Raw genomic sequence first — 16,531 nt, 5'->3', positions numbered from 1 at the left:
TGATCTGTGCTACCCATAAATCCGTCCTACCTTGCGGTAATGCGCATGCGCACATCGATTTCGTCACATACTGCTTATTCAGCAGATTTCTTATCAATACGTCCTACCTGTGGAAGTTTTGTTTCATGTGTTTTATTTCATCGAAGATTGCGGAAAGCTTTAATTTAATTTATTTAATACCTGGCTTTCATTAAGCTGTTGTTTTACTTCATGTTTTCAGTTTACGTGGCAGACATCAACTAAATAAATATATTTATAAATGGCTTTGGCAATGTCGTTACCACTGTAAACAAGTCATTGTTTGGCTGTTAATCAGGGCAAAATACGTTTTTTGTGGGCTATTTAGTCCCTATACTTTAAAATATTTTAGTTTAATTACACTTTTTTTTTTAACTAAACCTTACAAAATAGATATTGATAGCGATACTATGTGAGATTAAAGCTGTAAAGCGGTGTAATATTAGTGTAAGCATATCCTATCATTTCAGGTACACAGTGCACTGCGCAGTTCGGTGGACACATTGTGTCTGCGCTGCATCTGATAACAGACTTACAACATATTATTGCGCAAAACAGAGTTGCGGTGATCTGCATTTGTCTGCGACTAATTTAATTACAATAAAACCGTTTCCCCCTGTCTGATACTGTTTTATTATTACAAACACCTCTGTATTTAAAATATATATATTTTTAAAAAAGGTAGAATATTCTAGTAAAAGGATTAGTGCATGCATGTATAGTTTTTCATTTTAAACGGGTAGAATATTCAGATGAAGTGATCTGGTTTCGTCATGTAACATGACGGTAGCAGTTTTGGACACGTAGCACTGACAGGTAACTATCCGTGCTACGGTAGAAAGTGCGAGGTAGCACCGATAGTCAGAACACCGGTTGAAACGAATCCAATCCGATGTGGTGTGTGTCGTATATTTCCTATATATTTTTAATAATTGATATATATATTTTAGAAATGTCAGCTACCAGCCACGGTAGTTTTATGTACTTTGCGTTTGGAAGCAACTTATTGAGGGAAAGACTGCAGCTAAAGAATCCATCGGCTTCGTTCGTCTCTACTGGTCGACTAAAGGTTTGTATATTAAAATTGATCAATTTTATGGCGTCAGTCTGTTGCTCTTCGCGGCACCTTTACGACAGAATGTAATTACGTAGGAGGATTTCACATGTAATTCGTGTAGTAAACCATTATTCGTGTCATTATTACTGTCGTGATTTTTGGCTAATGCTATGCTAACGCTGTTTTTGTCTGCGTTTAATGAAAGTAGCTGAAGTCAGTATTCGAATTGTTACCAGAACGAAAGGTCTAGTTCTGTCAGTCTCTCTCTCTGTGTGTGTGTCTTCTGTATGTAATATTTTATACACTGAATAGAAATGCGTGTCAAGGTCAGAGATGTTATTAATTTGCCGACGTTGGCATCCGACTTTGCACTTGAACGCAGCATTTTAGACTCCAATGTACATTTAATTTGCTCAAGAACAAAATAAAACACTGAGGATGGTCAAACTTAGCTGAAATGTTTTGTATTATTAATTTGACAAAACACTTATTTGTGATTGTTTTTTTTTTTAAAAAAAACGTAAAATAATAAAATACAATTTTATTTTCTTATTTGAGGTCCTGCTTGAAAATTATATTAACCTATCTGACAGGAGAGACCTGTACAAAAATAATTATATACTTGCGAAGTATTCTAGAAAACAGTTTGTGATTTGCAAATCATTTAATTTTTGAAAAGTCAAACCAGATTTAATGTTAGTTTTGCATCTTTTGGTTATGCGTTTCCACAGGACTACAAGCTGAACTTTGGCCTGTGGGAGGAACATGTTGAAAACTCCTGGCACGGCGGAGTGGCCACCATCGAGTCCTGTCAGGGCGAAGAGGTGTGGGGTGTAGTCTGGACTTTGAGCAATGAAAACCTCCCAACCTTAGACAAGTGAGAGGCACAAATGCACATCTGGTTAAAAGTTTCTCATTAAATTGGTGCAGTTTAAACATGTTTTTTTTTCTACTTATGTCCCCCTGAAGGCAGGAAGGTGTGAGCCAAGGAAACTACTCTCCACTAGAGGTCTCTGTTGAGACTGACCAGGGGGTGAAACAATGCAGGACATACCAGATGAACAATTTTCACGCCTGTCCTCCATCTCCACAGTACAAAGAGGTGTCCTGAGAACACACACTAACATGACAAAATAATTTTATTTTTGTTGCATTCTATTTCATCACAAAGTTCCAAGTGAGAAACTTCTCTTCTTCCAGGTAGAAATCAATATGAACAAGAACTGGGACACACAAGTGATGATTTTAGATTTTTTTTTCACTAAACCTCAATGAATCTAAGGGTTAGGGTGTTTAAGGCAACTGTTTTGTAAATCAACACAAGCTGTGACTATTTGTTCAATCATTACTTGCAAAGTTCTTGTTTTTGCTTAATTGTTGTTGTCTGTGTTTTTTTTTTTTCCATATTGAAGGTGGTGTGCATGGGAGCAGCACAGAACGGGCTTCCAAAGGAATACCTGGAGAGACTGGAGGCCATTCAGACCAACAACTACTCCGGCCCCTCAATCCTGGATCAAATTAAAGCCACTACCAGCTCCCTGGAACTAACTGAGCAAACTCACATTAATATAACTAGTTCTTAGAACATTTCAGCCTCATCACCCATTTAGGCTTTCAACTGGCTACTGTATTCCTCTTATTGTGGTAGATGTAGTTGCATCTATGATGCTTTACTGTAAAAAAATAAATAAAAAATCATCTAGACCTGAAGGTCAATCTGCGTTTTGCTTGTTGAATAGATTTACCTCTTGCTGTGTCGCAATATTGTAAGCATCCAATCACAAGATAGTTGGTGCGGCCCAGCATGCAGCCTGATGAATAGTAAAATTAAACAGTATTATTAGTAATTACTAGATGTCTTCTGAAAATACTCTAACATGAGCATATTTTATTAAATAAAAGTGAATCATTTGTTTAAAAAGAAACCACTTTATTTTTTTTATTTCTTTTGTTGTTTTTTTACACCACAGTGGCCTTGGACAGAATGTTTTACTTTTATATCTAACCCAACACTTTTCATACTCTAGTAGTTATAGAAAATACTAATACAAAAAGAAGCAGCCAGGAAAACAAAACCAATGCACAGGATTATTCAGCAATGTGTGAGTGTAGTTTAATCTTTGCTCCATTCTATGCAGACGTGTGGACCTCGCAATGGCACAAATTAAGTTATTCTGACAGGAAACGAGAATTCAAATTAAGGCTAAAAAAAAAAAAAAGTTAACCATGTAAAAATTTGGAGGGAAGAGAGGAACATTCTGAGGAGATTTTGGTCTGTGAAAAATGGTGAAAAATACAAAAGCAGCGGTGGTCACAAAACAGAAAAAAGGTCAAACTCATAAGGCAAAGTCTAACGTAATAAAAAAATATAAACTGAACCAAAGGAATTTAGAAATATTTTTGAGTGAGTGGTTTTAAATAAAGGGTATAAAAGGCAGCTGAGAACGTGGGTTTGTGGTAAAAGTTGAATCCAGGGAGATGCTGTTCATTAACTCAGTATCATAATGTTTTAGAAAAGCCTCAACCTGTCACTGCATCAGAGTGGAAATCAGAAGGAGGAGCACTGATGACATACTGAGGTGGACCAAAGCACTATTAGCGAGGGCTACATAAACAAACCGCCCCCTGTTTCAGGTTAACTTAGATTTTATGAAATGAGACTATGACTCAACAGAAAAGTCATTGGGAATTATCAGTTTCTGTTTAGAATTTAAGCTGTTACTTGATTTGCTTATTTTTGGTCCATATCTCAAATATCTCGGCTCATTCCATCGGCTCCTGCTCTGTCTCTGCGTCACCTACATCCATCGGTTCTAGTTCGTCCTCCACGTCCTTCGCGCCTTTTACAGTCGTCGTCGGTTCTCCAGTCGTTTCTGGTTCTTCAGATTCATCCTCCTCTTCGTCCGACTCCACGATGTCGGCCGGCGCCTCTGGCTCTGGGATCAGTAGCTTGTGCTTCACTTTGCTCAGCTCGCTCATGTTAAAGCCGAGTAAGATGGCGGCTGTGTTCCTCTTGAGGCTTTTCATGCACTTGCTGCGCTTCTTGCTGAATTGGCCCGCCAGCTCTGCTTTGGTTATAGACAGCCTTCTGCACAACTCCTCGGTCTCCGGTTTGGTGGCGTAGGGGTTCATGTTGAAGTACTTTGAGATAAACTCTCTGCGTTCGTCACTGCAGCGTCGCTCCACGGCGCTTGGCTCCAACACGAGCTTGACCGTAGGGTCGCTCGGGATCTCTGGCTCTGGTGGGGATTCCTGCTTCTCCTGCAAGTCCTTCTCCCGCAGCCGTTTCTCCTGCTCTTTCCTCTTGCGCATGGCGGCCTTTTCTTCTCGCTCTCGCCTGTTGGCCTCCATGGCCTCCTTCAAAGCTGCCTCAAGCCTCCTCTTCAGCTGCCGCTCTGCCTCGGTTTCTGGAGGGTCCGCAGGGGCTGGGGCTCGGATCACACGAGCTGGGGCTATGGCCCGTGTCATCGTCATTCCCTGCGGCACTTGAAGGAAGTAAAGTCCCGACTGCTGACTGACCTGTGGAGCTGGCTTTAGTTGTGGTTGATGCTGCAGCACAGCTGTGGGAGCCGTGGGCTTAGGAATTGGTGGCGGTGGCGGCAGTGGAGGCGGTTTTGGAGAACAGCGACACCGTTGGATATGGAGCATCACAGCCTGCTGAGTGACCTTTCCTGTGTACACCCCGTTGCAGTATATGCACTTGAACGCCTCAGTCTTCAAGATGGCATGAATGGTTGGCGCCACAAAGTGCTTCTGCTTCAAGTGCAGAACATGATCAGACTGATTCTGAAACCTCTCGTTGCAGAAGGGACAGTAGGCGCTATGGATTTTCATGGGTGCGGGGCAAACTTCTTGTGGGCTGCTGGCCTGCAACTTGAAGTAAATTAGGTCAAGAGAACTTGTAACTAGGGCGAGGTTGACCTCCGCTTCTCCCAGGATGTCCTTTGGTGCGGTGGTGTTCACGTCGAAATGAGGAAAGATGATGGCACCGTTACCTTTGGAGTATATCCTGTACTTCTGCCTAAGAAAGTCACAATACACCTTGCTGGCTGGATTGTGCAGCTTTACATGGTCTACAAGCTGTTTGACTGAAAAGAACAAAGCTGAGCAGTACAAACAATTGAGCCCATGCAACAAGTGTTGGAAGACGACCCGCTCTGTTAGCAAAATTTTGCATGTCAGACATTTGACGGTCTTGTCGGGCATTTTCTTCAGGAATGCTGCTCGGGCGGCAACACTTTCTGACTTGGAAGCGGTAGATTTGGTCTGGTGGGCGGCCTCCATGTGCATATCGAAGACGTTTGAAGGGAAAAGTTCATTGCAGAGGGGGCATGTGATCCACCTCTTGGTCTGTGGCGTGGAGTTACTCAATTGCTCAACAGGCTTGAGAGGCGTGGATGTTTTCTGAGAGACGAGTGGAGCGAACGTGTACGTGGGCATGCCGTTCACCCTGTTGCCGGTGGGGATAAGGTGACTCAGCAGGGACTGTGACGTGAGCATGGTTCCTTGTAGGGGAGTGTGGTTTGCTTGTGAAGTTTGTGCAGCCACAACAGGCTTAGGAGCAACTCCAGCAGCCAGATTGGTTTGAGGTCCTGGTGGAAGAACCACTTGCTGCCCTTGTGGTTGAGCCTGTTGTGGTTGAGCTATAGGAGAGGCTAAGGTCACGGGTGTCTGCTTCAGAGACACATTGGACACTGTGGGAAGCTGGACTACGGACGACCCTTGGGGCAGAGCGCTACGGAGGGCTATCGTCGCACCAGGCTGGAGCAAACCTTTAGCTTCGGCGCTAGCAAGTTGCACCAGCGCCGATGCTTGTGGAGGGAGGAAAGCTTGGTTGGTTCCAGGAGTACAGATCAGAGTTGCACTGTTCGTGTTGCCTTGCAGCTGCTGCACCGCCACAACAGTCCCAGCAGGTTGGCCATTACTGGGCAAAACCAGCTGGTTACCTGGAAATATCTGAGGCGCCTGTGGTTTGGGAGCAATATTTGGGAATGTGACCAACAATCCATTTCCATTAGAAGTTGGTTTAACAGTGTAGTTCTTGTTTTCTGTAATGACACTCTGCACCTGAATGGTAACTGTATAATGTGCTGGCTCCACCAGCATATGGTGCAACATTTGGTCTAGAGTTCCAGTGTTTACCTTGCACACCTTGCAGCAGTAGATCTTTACTGCTGTAGTCCCGTGCTGGTGCAATCTGTAACCAATGTACTGCTCTGCCAGGTGATCCAGGTGCTTGAGAATGATGTGCTTCTTTATCGCGAAGATAGATGATGTCGGGAATCCGCACCTTCGACATTGATACCTCTCTGCAGAGCGATGGGTGAACCCAGTCTCCTTCTGTGGCTGTATGTTTGGGACGGGCAGTTTGGCGTGGAAGAAGAGCATGTGCTTCTTGACGATCTTGGGGTGAGCGATAAAGAGGCATTGAGAGCAGGGTGCCAGTGCGCAGTACGACTGAACGTACGCGTGGCAGCGAGAGACGTGGCTTCTGAAGTTGTAGAGGTTTTGTGATGAGTACTTGCAGAGGGTGCAGCACAGAGATCGAGACCGATACGGCCACTGGACAGAGACGGAAACAAATGAAAATCAGGTAAACATTTACAATAATTTTCTTCCAGCTGCTAAATTTGTTAAATTAGCAGGCCTAAAAGATCCTCATATTCTGATGTATATGCATTTGAGCAGACAAGGAGGGTAAAGTCTAATTGTTTGAATAAGAAGAAGGCCTTTTGTTTAGTGTTATATGCAAGTATATTTGAGAGTTGGAAGGATGAAATTTGCTGAAATGAATCTCAATAGAATGACTGAAATAACTTTTTGATGACAACCTAATTCAATGACACGTTTAAAATCCGTTTTGAACAAAGCAATGAGATAATTTTAGATTTTAGCTTTAGATCTGTACTTCACACTTTTATTATTATTACTCAAAGTAATCATGCTTCAAAAATCTCAGTCCTGCATGAAAACTGTTTTGCAGAATCAGCATACTTTTTCTTGTTTAATCAAGACATAACTTGTGCATACAGAGAAGTGATATGTGACGAAAACATTTAGGAGAAAAACGGTAAGATAAAATAAAACACTACAGTAAAAAAAAAAAAAAAAGATTTCATTATTTTGGATTTTGAAGAAAGTCATTGATGCAAAAGGAAAACATGAAGTTCACCTTCTTCTGCTGCCGGACACTGAATCCCTCTGTGATATCAACCCATTCTGTTTCCTGAAAGGCTTCTTCTTCCTCCTCTTCTTCATCTGGCTTTTTCTCATCTGGGTTTTCATTCAGATCCTGCACAGAACAAACAAAATCATAATAGAAAACATCCCTTCAGAGAATGTTAAGACTACATCCTTCTTGTCCTGAAGATCAGAACTTTCCAAAGAGTTCTCACAATCTCTACTGAGCCAAATCTACAGAATAAATAAAAAAACAGCTGTTTTCTGACTTCTACTGGTGGTGCCTGGCAAGGCCAGATAAGTTGTTGCACTGATGAAATAATTCTGTTTCTGCAAAATTATCTATGAAACAGCTCCACCCACAGGCAAGATTCCTACATAACCTGCTGACATTTCCAGATGTATCGGTCAAATTTCTGGCTGTAATGGACAGGATTTAAATGTACAACCTGTAAATCAGGCTGTGAAGGAGGAAGCAAAGGATGGCTGGAAAGATTAATGGATGAACGGATCGACAGATGACTGGATGGACAAACATGTTTCATTTTCCTTTTTCCATACTTTTTTAAACTTAAACAACAGTGAAGAGAAGATTAGCACCAGATTAAAACAGATAAGAAAAGACAATAAGGTTTAGTTTTATCTGTTTACAAAAAGAAAGTATTTTTTCACATCTTTTAAAAGGACAATAATAAGTTGGAGTCAGTGTAACATTATTAGTGTTAATGAGAGAGTCTGCAAAGAAATCAGGGGACCGTCTACAGAACTACTCAGTTTTATTTTTCATAATCCGACTTGCATAGCAACAGCTCATCTGAGTGGTGATGCTATTTTTCCTCTATTTTTTACTTTTTTTGTTGTTTTTGAAACATTTGTGATAAAAGGTCGATTATACTGGACACAGGTAGGGAAAATGGCAAAAACAGATGTTAATATGTTGCGCGGCACAAATACGTTGCCATGTTTTACAGATACTGCCCGACCCTAATAATGAACGACCCAATTTCATCAAACTGCATAGAAATCAAGTCATTCCAAATTAAAAAAGAAACATTTAATTATAAATGACGCTGCAACTTATCAATAATAGACACTCTGTAGACCTAAATGAAATAAGAACATTTTCCTTTGTGTTTGACCAGACTGATCTAAAGTGTTCGGCTTACATAAAAAGTATTTGCCTTCTTATAGTACTTTTTTTTTATGGTTTTGCTTGTTTTATGGTCACACTTCAACGTGGTTTTTTTCTAGACCTGATGTAAAGTTCTGGCGCTCTGGAGAACTACAGTGAGAGTCTTTACCTACAATTCCAGAAAGTATGGGACTCTGAATCTTCACTGGTACTGCAGCCCAACCAAAATTACTTAAATAGTACATAGAAAATGTTTGCAAGTAGTCACAAAGAACAAGCACATCATCAATATCCCTTCAGGTCTCACTTCCTGAGTTACGGTCAGTATTCATGATACAACAATAGGAAAAAATGAGGTAATTAGTAATCATAGCACTTCTCAGCTTGGAAAAAATAAAACCCAAGCCAACAAAGTTCACTTTTAACCCCTTAACCCGCACCGGAACGCCCACGTGCCGTTTTTACACTGTATTTTCTGGGGTGAACAATAAGGGCTTAAAATCTGCCGGTGTCCATTATGACGCTGTTATATGGCAGCCCAGAGCCCCCCCCCACACACACACACACTTTTGGTTGACACCACATTCGGCCAATAATGTTATGAAATGGTTTTTTCTGAGCCAATAATATCCAGAGAGCGACTTGAGCTTGTTTTGACAAGCATGTATTCTTTCTGAAATATTTCTGACTGGTCAACTCGGAAACTAAATCTCAAGCCACCGATGTGTAGCCAACACGCGTCCTGTCATAAGGATGTGAGGCATTTTGGGGTTTGTTTTGACATGAATCCACCAGCTGCATTCTCACAACTCAGATGCTGGTTGCGATAATTCTGTTTGAATGATATCGATAACTAAATTCAAAAAGACCTTCAACGAGATATTTAATTTTCTTTGAATAATTTGCACCGTTAGTAGCATGCAATTTGTAACGTCAGACACAGTAAGTAGTTACAAGTTATGCAGGATGCAGGCGAGGGTCATCCTATCAGCATGTTAAAAACTGCACAAAAAGAACAAGAACTTAAAGGAAAATCACAATTTGAAATGACATTTACAGCCTCCTGACATATAAAACTCTTTGTGAGCTATTGAACAATAACAATGAAACATACCTTCAGCCAGTTCTGACAGTCTTCGAGGCCAATCTCACTTAGGATGTTTTTCACTGCTTTACGAGCCTTTCGAATCTTTTCTACACTTCCTACTGGAAGTTGATACATGATTTACCGCAAACCTTAAAGGGAAACAAAAACAGACAACCGTGGCACAATTAGACAATGTAAAACAAGTTAAAACAGCCAGACTTGAATGGCCTGATTTTGTGCACATGCAGCCCAACGGTGGTGACATATATGATTTGATTAGAAAGGAGTTGGCACCGCCAAAGTCATCTCAGAGGACATAAATTGTGGCCTCAATCGCAGGGGTGATGCAGAGAATGAACATCTGAAAGAAGGTCATCATACATTAATCCTAAATTGACTGAATTTAGGATTAATGTATTCTAGTCATAATGCCCATTTGAAACAATATATTAGCCACATTCACCAACTCGGGGTCAAGTGTCTTGGCCAGGAGCATATACATATGTAGCAGGAGGAGGCTGCAATCAAACATTTTATTTCCGCTTGTGTAGAAGTGAAGGGCACAACCGTGCCAAGTCCACCTCCACCAAACGGTCTCGGTACAGTTTTAAATGAACTGTTTCTTTAGTGACAAGTTTTGGTTTGGTTAAGAGTTTTCCGAACCACCCAAAAAAACTTACCAGTTAAACCAGGGGTGTCCAAAGTCGGTCCTCGAGGGTCGGCATCCTGCACGTTTTGGTTCTCTCCCTGGTGGTAGCAACAACCTTTTCAGCTTGTCAATGTTCCTCCTAGGCCTTCTAACGAGCCATCATTTAATCCAGGTGTGTTAAACCAGGGAGAGAAATAAAACATGCAGGATGCCGGCCCTCGAGGACCGACTTCGGGCACCCCTGAGTTAAACTAATCAACTAATTCGGACCAAAGTAAACAGATTGTACATATTTTAAAAAACGCCCAAAGTGGGCACATTGCACAAACGCAAGGCATGTGAGGTGCACACTCTACAACAAAGAGAGAAATGACACAATGCATGTGTGTGCAAACTGACTCCAGCATTTCACCACTGCCATGTTCATACAGCCCAGATAGCAATAAATGTACGATTTAACCACACAGTACCATCTCATGCAGACATAAAGTGTGACTTCTGTAAAGTCCTGTTAAAGGCGTCTAATGCGATGATGACACGCCCTACAAAATTCACTCATTCATTTAAGTGATTGTTGGATGCTCAGGTAACTCCCTGATTGCACTATCACTTCACTCTTTATGTCAAAAATTAAACCCTCCGGTACTATTCTAGATGTGCCAGTTTATTGCTCAACAAACTATTTACAGACCTATTAATTTAGCTACATGCGTGTCCAATCAAGTCTAAACCAGACCATCACTTCTAGCTGCTTTTCTTTTGTAAAGTACATTTGATAACAGGTGCATCTCAGTAGTTCATCTTAAAAACGCTGTAGAGTAATTGGACACAGTAATATATTTCAGATGTTTACTGTTAGAACTCCTTCATTTATTTGGTTAGTTTGCAGTTGTGGTTCTGGGTTCAGTTATTTTAGGTTTTATTTTATAAAAAGGAAAGCGTTGGACTAGTATGATTCTTCAGCAATGACCTTTGGTGGATTATGTTCCACATGTAGGATGTCTGACTATATGAATTACATAATTCAATTTTCTTCAAAGAATTGCAAGTGGTTATGGATGTGCCTAGAAAGATTGCCTGTTGTGGTTTACTCTTCAAAGCCACACTTTTATTATTATTATTATTATTATTACAGGTTGCCTTTGAACAACTAGTTTATACACCAAGCAAAGAAAAACAAGTATATGACTTGACTTGCCAAGAGAAGGTCTTTGGAGATGTATGCATCCAAGACATGTGCATAAAACAAATTCAGCATTTCTTTTCTCTCGTTCTGGTAGACTAGCTGAAAACTGATAAAATATTGGAAGCATAGTAGACAGTTGTATTGGGATAATTAAGCTGATGACACCACATGTAGTGTGGTGAACAGCAAATTGCAAAGTTTACACGGTTCCCAAAATAAAACTTGCAAAACTTTCTTGGTACATAATATGGAACAAAACCTAAACAGCAGCATGTCCTGGATTATCCCATCTACAGCTGCTACTCCACGTCCTTTACTCTTGCTACTCCTTAAAATCTCAGTCTGCTCTTATGGTTCGAAAGCCAGGCACAGACACAGAGTCGGGGATTTGATCCTCCAGCCACGTCTCGGTGAAGCATACAGAAAAATAACTGAATTCTCAATACTCTGACTGGGTGCTTAGAAGTGCTTAAAGTTCATCAAATTGATTGTTTGCCAAAGATCTCACACAGGACCATTATTATTGAAGGAGAACTTCCTCATTCTCTTTCTAATTCACCTCATTTGAGATGTTAATCAGCTGCTCTAGGTGGTCAACAAAAACCCCTACATTGTTTCTATGGTTACCCATCGTAAAACCTACGGATCCACAATACAGCAGGGTCAACATACATATAAGCCGGTGTCAAGTCATTTCTTAGCATATTGGTATCAGTCCTTGAAGTAAAACTGAGATGATTTTAACAACTGACGTTTATTTCCATCTTGTTGCCTTTTGTGAATGTGCTTCAGGTGGGGGAGGGGAAGGTGTTGGCCATGTGGTATTTGTTCAGTCATGTGACAGACAGTGATGCAGCAAAGGATTGTGGGTAGTTTAACTGACAAAGAGAAGCAATGTAGAGGTGTAGACATTTTTACATAGGTTCAAGAATGTGGAAAATTAAATACGTATGTAATATAAGTAAATATCAGTAATTGACCAGAACAGCAGCATTAATACTGGATATCAAAACCAGACCAAATTTCTATATTGGTGCAATGCTAATAAAAACTGGGCAAAAGCATATTGCCCAGCACCCTACACCAGAGGGAATAATAATAATAACATATTAACAGCTGGTCTTCTAATAACATTCAAGTTTTCTGAGAAACTGGATTTAGATTTCCACTCTTACTTTTTAATTTACTGAGATACAAATGCACAACGCAGGACTAAAATCATCACTCAGATTTGGGGAATTTTGTTTTTGAAAACATATTTAAGTATAAAAAAAATCAGGGTGCAGTCCATTTAAACCCATTTAATTTTAATATTTCCCAGAACTAAAATATCCTCATACTGCATCACTATTAAGTCTTTGGAATAATTAAGAAGATTAAATAAATAAAATGTGTAAAGGTAAATGAAAATATGTGGGGTTTTTTATGGTTGGTCACATTTCTATTATAATACATGATAGTTATATGAGATAATGTGTTGTACTCTAAATTGAAATGCTGAAATTGCTTCTTTTTTTTTTGTATGCCAAATAATAATGACCTGTCCACTGGATTGGGACAGCTTTGTCTGACACATCCAGCAATAAAGATAGCATCTTTTTCATTTTGAGGGATTCTTGCATTGCCACATCTCTGGTGTGGTCCAACAGGATGTTATGTTTACAGAATTTGTATATATGTGTGTGTGTGTGTGTGTGTGTGTGTGTATCAAGATACCTTGAATTATTCCACCATGCACTGTTGTGACTTGTTCAATCGTGCTTATTTATATTTGTTTATTAAAAAAGCATATTTAGATTTTAATAAACAAATATATTTGTGTTGAAATGAGTTCAAAGAGATATAGGAACCACCTGAATGCATTTTAGAGTACATTTTAGTGTCTCCCACACTAAATCACGGTTTTAACGGCTCATATCACTAGTATGGATCTCGTCATCCTATCCCCGTCTCTTTCTGTGTCCCACCTGGGCACTGTACTTCTCATTTTGTTGTTTCACACTTAACGAATCATTGTGATGTCAGAATTGTGCCAATTATAAGACAAAAACTAAACTAAAATGTTGTTTTCCCCACTGTAAAATGTTGCTTTAAACGGAATAATACGGTGCAGTATGCAAATCTGTACAAATGCAAATGCAGAAACGTATATAAAATATATTAAATAGCTAAAAACAGCATTTAAAAAGTTAGATATAAATCACGAATATAGTAATAATAACGTAGTTAAACTGTTGCACAAAGATTCGTTTGTGTTTGTTTTTTTTTAAAAGCACGTCATGGTTAATATGATCAAAAAGCATAATTACAGCGCAACAGCTGGTTTGTCAGTATCTGAACACACCTAAATAGTTGTTTTTTTGCCATTCATGGCTACCTAAATCCAATCCCTTCCCCTCTGCAGACATTCAGACAGTCTATCAGCCACATTGGAGTCAGGAACCAGAGGCTGGCAGCGGCAGCATGCTGACAGATAACACGCCAGGTCACAGAGCCGGTCACAGCGCATCTTCCCACTCCAGCAACACGCAGCCTCTCCTCGCACATATTTACCTCGGTGATATTTTCGGCGCAGATTAACGTTAGTCGTCGCTGTGTCTCCTCTGGCGGAGCCACGGTGCTCCACTTCCACCGGCCCGCAGATGTGTGTCGGTGAACTGCGTCTGCTCCCAGCGCTGCTCACCCCCGCTCACCGGAGCAGCATCCCCTCCCCACGCACGCCGCGCTAAGGGGCTAAAGTTGAATGCGAACGGTGATTACGGCGCAAGGAATCCGAAGATAAGTTATTTTTGGTCTAGCTTTTGTCCCCTTTCTTCCCCCTGTTGAGGAAAAAAAAAATGGCGCTCAAGTTCAGGATCTGACGTAGCGACTTCATTTGCATACTTCACAACCTGACCAATAGGAGACTTTACATTCTGCAAAACTGTACAACTTTTTACTCTGCTGCTTTTGCAGCCAGCGTGGCCCCAACCTGTGCACATGGTGTGTTTCATAGTCTAGTTTCAGATTTGGATGTCACATTAAACCTGTAAAGTGGACTTTTTCATTCTATGAGAAATAGCTAGCTAGGGGGCGTGGCCACCTACACCCTCACTGGGGGTCACGTGGTACTGGACCACCAGTTAACCAATAGGTTGTCGAGAAAATGAGCTAAATGGGCGGGCCTTTGCTTGTGATGTCATATCATGCAACTTTTTGTGGCCAATCAACATTAAGCAACCATTCTACCAAGAGACTCATAAGTTACATGGGTTTTGGCTAGCATTGCACAAAGTATAAAAACTACCATTTTCAAAAATTTTGTTATTTTTATTTCAACTGCGATTTAATTTTTATGCACTGCTGTATGGTTTCGTAAAAGACGATCCAATTATTTTTCACATGAACAAGTTAAAGTTTGACGTTAGTTCCTAAAAATCTTATTAGATAAGTTAAGGGGGACGTTAGTCATCCGACTGAGGCCCATCACTTGACCTCCATATTCAGAGGTCGCATTGGTTTTTGAGGACCTCGCCACATCGCTGATGTTGAAGTGAAGCTCCTCGAACTGACGTGGCGAGCGACCACTGAGACCTTTTTGTTAGCAATCTGCAGTTTTGTTTCTGACCACTTAATGCAGATTAGGCATGACTTATGTCCACATCAATTGGTGCTGGATTGTGACAGTTTTTAGATTCCTGTTAATCTGTTGTTCAAATTACACCAACGAAATTAAGAAAATGAATAGCGGTGTCATGTTTCTTGCTGGGCTCTACAATCAGAGAAGATCATATAATGAAACAAACTGAACAGATGATTTGCTGAACTGCAAATCCTTAACAATGAGAGTTATATAATGCCTTTTCTCAAGCAGAAGTACCAAACACCAGGGGAATCCATTTTTTTTTTAGTTCAAGTCTTGTCGTACCAGCTTATTGCATGTAGACAAAACAAAACAAGCAACACGGACTTACTTTATCCATCTTGAGATAATCTTTAGAACATTAAACTAAATGAAAAGTGATAATGGTAAATCATGTTTATGCCTTAAATGTTGAAAGAAAAAAGTACTTACAATATTTACCTGTTATGACTGTTTATTGCATTGTACTCCTGAACTCACTCACTTAGCCAACTGTCTCATCTCTGGGCTGCTTCATCTCAGGTACTATTAAATACATATCTTCATAATATTTGAAGCATCGTGATGAATGTCCGAATTACCAGAACTTCAGAATGCAACATTTTCAACTAGAGTTAATTTGCATTATAGCTGACTGTGGACCATATAAGCCACTGAAGTATATTTGATGAAGTTTCCAAAATGAAAATGGAAATTAATAAAATTTCTAATTCGCTCGAGTGTCAGGTTGCACTGTCACAGTTAAAAAAAAAAAAATCAAACTAATAGTCCGTCCACAACCACTGATAGTAGCGTTAAACAATATGACAGCATTACTCCATTAGATGTCGCTGACTGATTCAGTACCTATGGTATCAGGTTACACAATACACCTGCCTAAACCAGAAGGTTGAGCCACTCCCTGATTATCTCTGACATAGAAATAGCAGCTAATTTCTTAGAAATATGCAGCAGAGAGCATTTCTTTGCCACCCATATAATTAGCTCTTTCATTTTTGTGCCATGCCTTGTATGATTGTTCTTTTTCTTAATAGCTGAAAAGAAATAAAAAATAAAATAAAATGCATGTCAAGCTATAAAATACTTGGTACGAGAAGGAGTTCATTGCTAATATAACAAGGATGGTTCGATACCCGAAGCTGGTTTAGTTTCAGAAGCTTAAAGATTAATAAGACGTTAATAAAATCACAGTTAGGTGCTCAGGTTTAGACATTTCAGCCGTCATATGGAGATCAGTGAGAGAAGGGTGTTAATGTTTTGCTACCCTATCTTCCCTTTATCTAAATCAGCTTTATCCAGTTCAGTACCGCTGTGGCACAGGGCATTGTATTATCCATGGCTTAAGCTTCTGGTAGGGTCTCCCATGGGTTCTCAGTGACCTAACCTATGAATAAGGGGAATCTAATTGAGACAAGGGATCCCAGGATGGGAAGAATAGAACAAATTCTGGTATCATGCGAGCTGGGTGACAGGTGAGGGTAGAGGCCTGGGTATATTTTGGCACTAATACCAATATAGTCATGTGAAAGATTTAGGATGTCCCATTAAAGCAATTTCTCCTTGGGAATCAATAAAGTCTATTCTATTCTATTCTAAATGT

At 40.2% G+C, this 16,531-nt stretch overlaps 2 protein-coding genes across 3 annotated transcripts; one reads left to right on the top strand and one right to left on the bottom strand.

Annotated features, from left to right (window-relative positions):
- The first annotated feature begins 833 nt into the window (after positions 1–833).
- On the top strand, positions 834–2,791 carry ggcta (gamma-glutamylcyclotransferase a). Its single transcript, XM_014988489.2, has 4 exons — positions 834–1,087; positions 1,807–1,952; positions 2,045–2,177; positions 2,488–2,791. The coding sequence occupies exons 1-4, from the start codon at positions 911–913 to the stop codon at positions 2,656–2,658; spliced, it is 627 nt and encodes a 208-aa protein (XP_014843975.2). The 5' UTR covers positions 834–910; the 3' UTR covers positions 2,659–2,791.
- Positions 2,792–2,984: 193 nt separating this feature from the next.
- Positions 2,985–14,162, bottom strand: adnp2b (ADNP homeobox 2b). Of its 2 annotated transcripts, none has more exons than XM_014988477.2 (4): positions 13,863–14,162; positions 9,502–9,623; positions 7,248–7,367; positions 2,985–6,637 (listed from the first exon to the last, which is right to left on the bottom strand). In XM_014988477.2, the coding sequence occupies exons 2-4, from the start codon at positions 9,607–9,609 to the stop codon at positions 3,839–3,841; spliced, it is 3,027 nt and encodes a 1,008-aa protein (XP_014843963.2). In that variant the 5' UTR covers positions 9,610–9,623; positions 13,863–14,162; the 3' UTR covers positions 2,985–3,838. The 2 variants fall into 2 exon arrangements, with proteins under 2 accessions (XP_014843963.2, XP_014843964.2); XM_014988478.2 differs by lacking the exon at positions 13,863–14,162 and adding an exon at positions 10,155–10,256.
- Positions 14,163–16,531: the final 2,369 nt, after the last annotated feature.

This window comes from Poecilia mexicana, unplaced genomic scaffold, assembly GCF_051168715.1.
Source record: "Poecilia mexicana isolate PSO_F unplaced genomic scaffold, ASM5116871v1 scaffold_11, whole genome shotgun sequence".
Taxonomy (NCBI): Eukaryota; Metazoa; Chordata; class Actinopteri; order Cyprinodontiformes; family Poeciliidae; genus Poecilia; species Poecilia mexicana.
The sequence above is the reverse complement of the archived record's forward strand: the minus strand, read 5'-3'. Positions and strand labels throughout refer to the sequence as shown.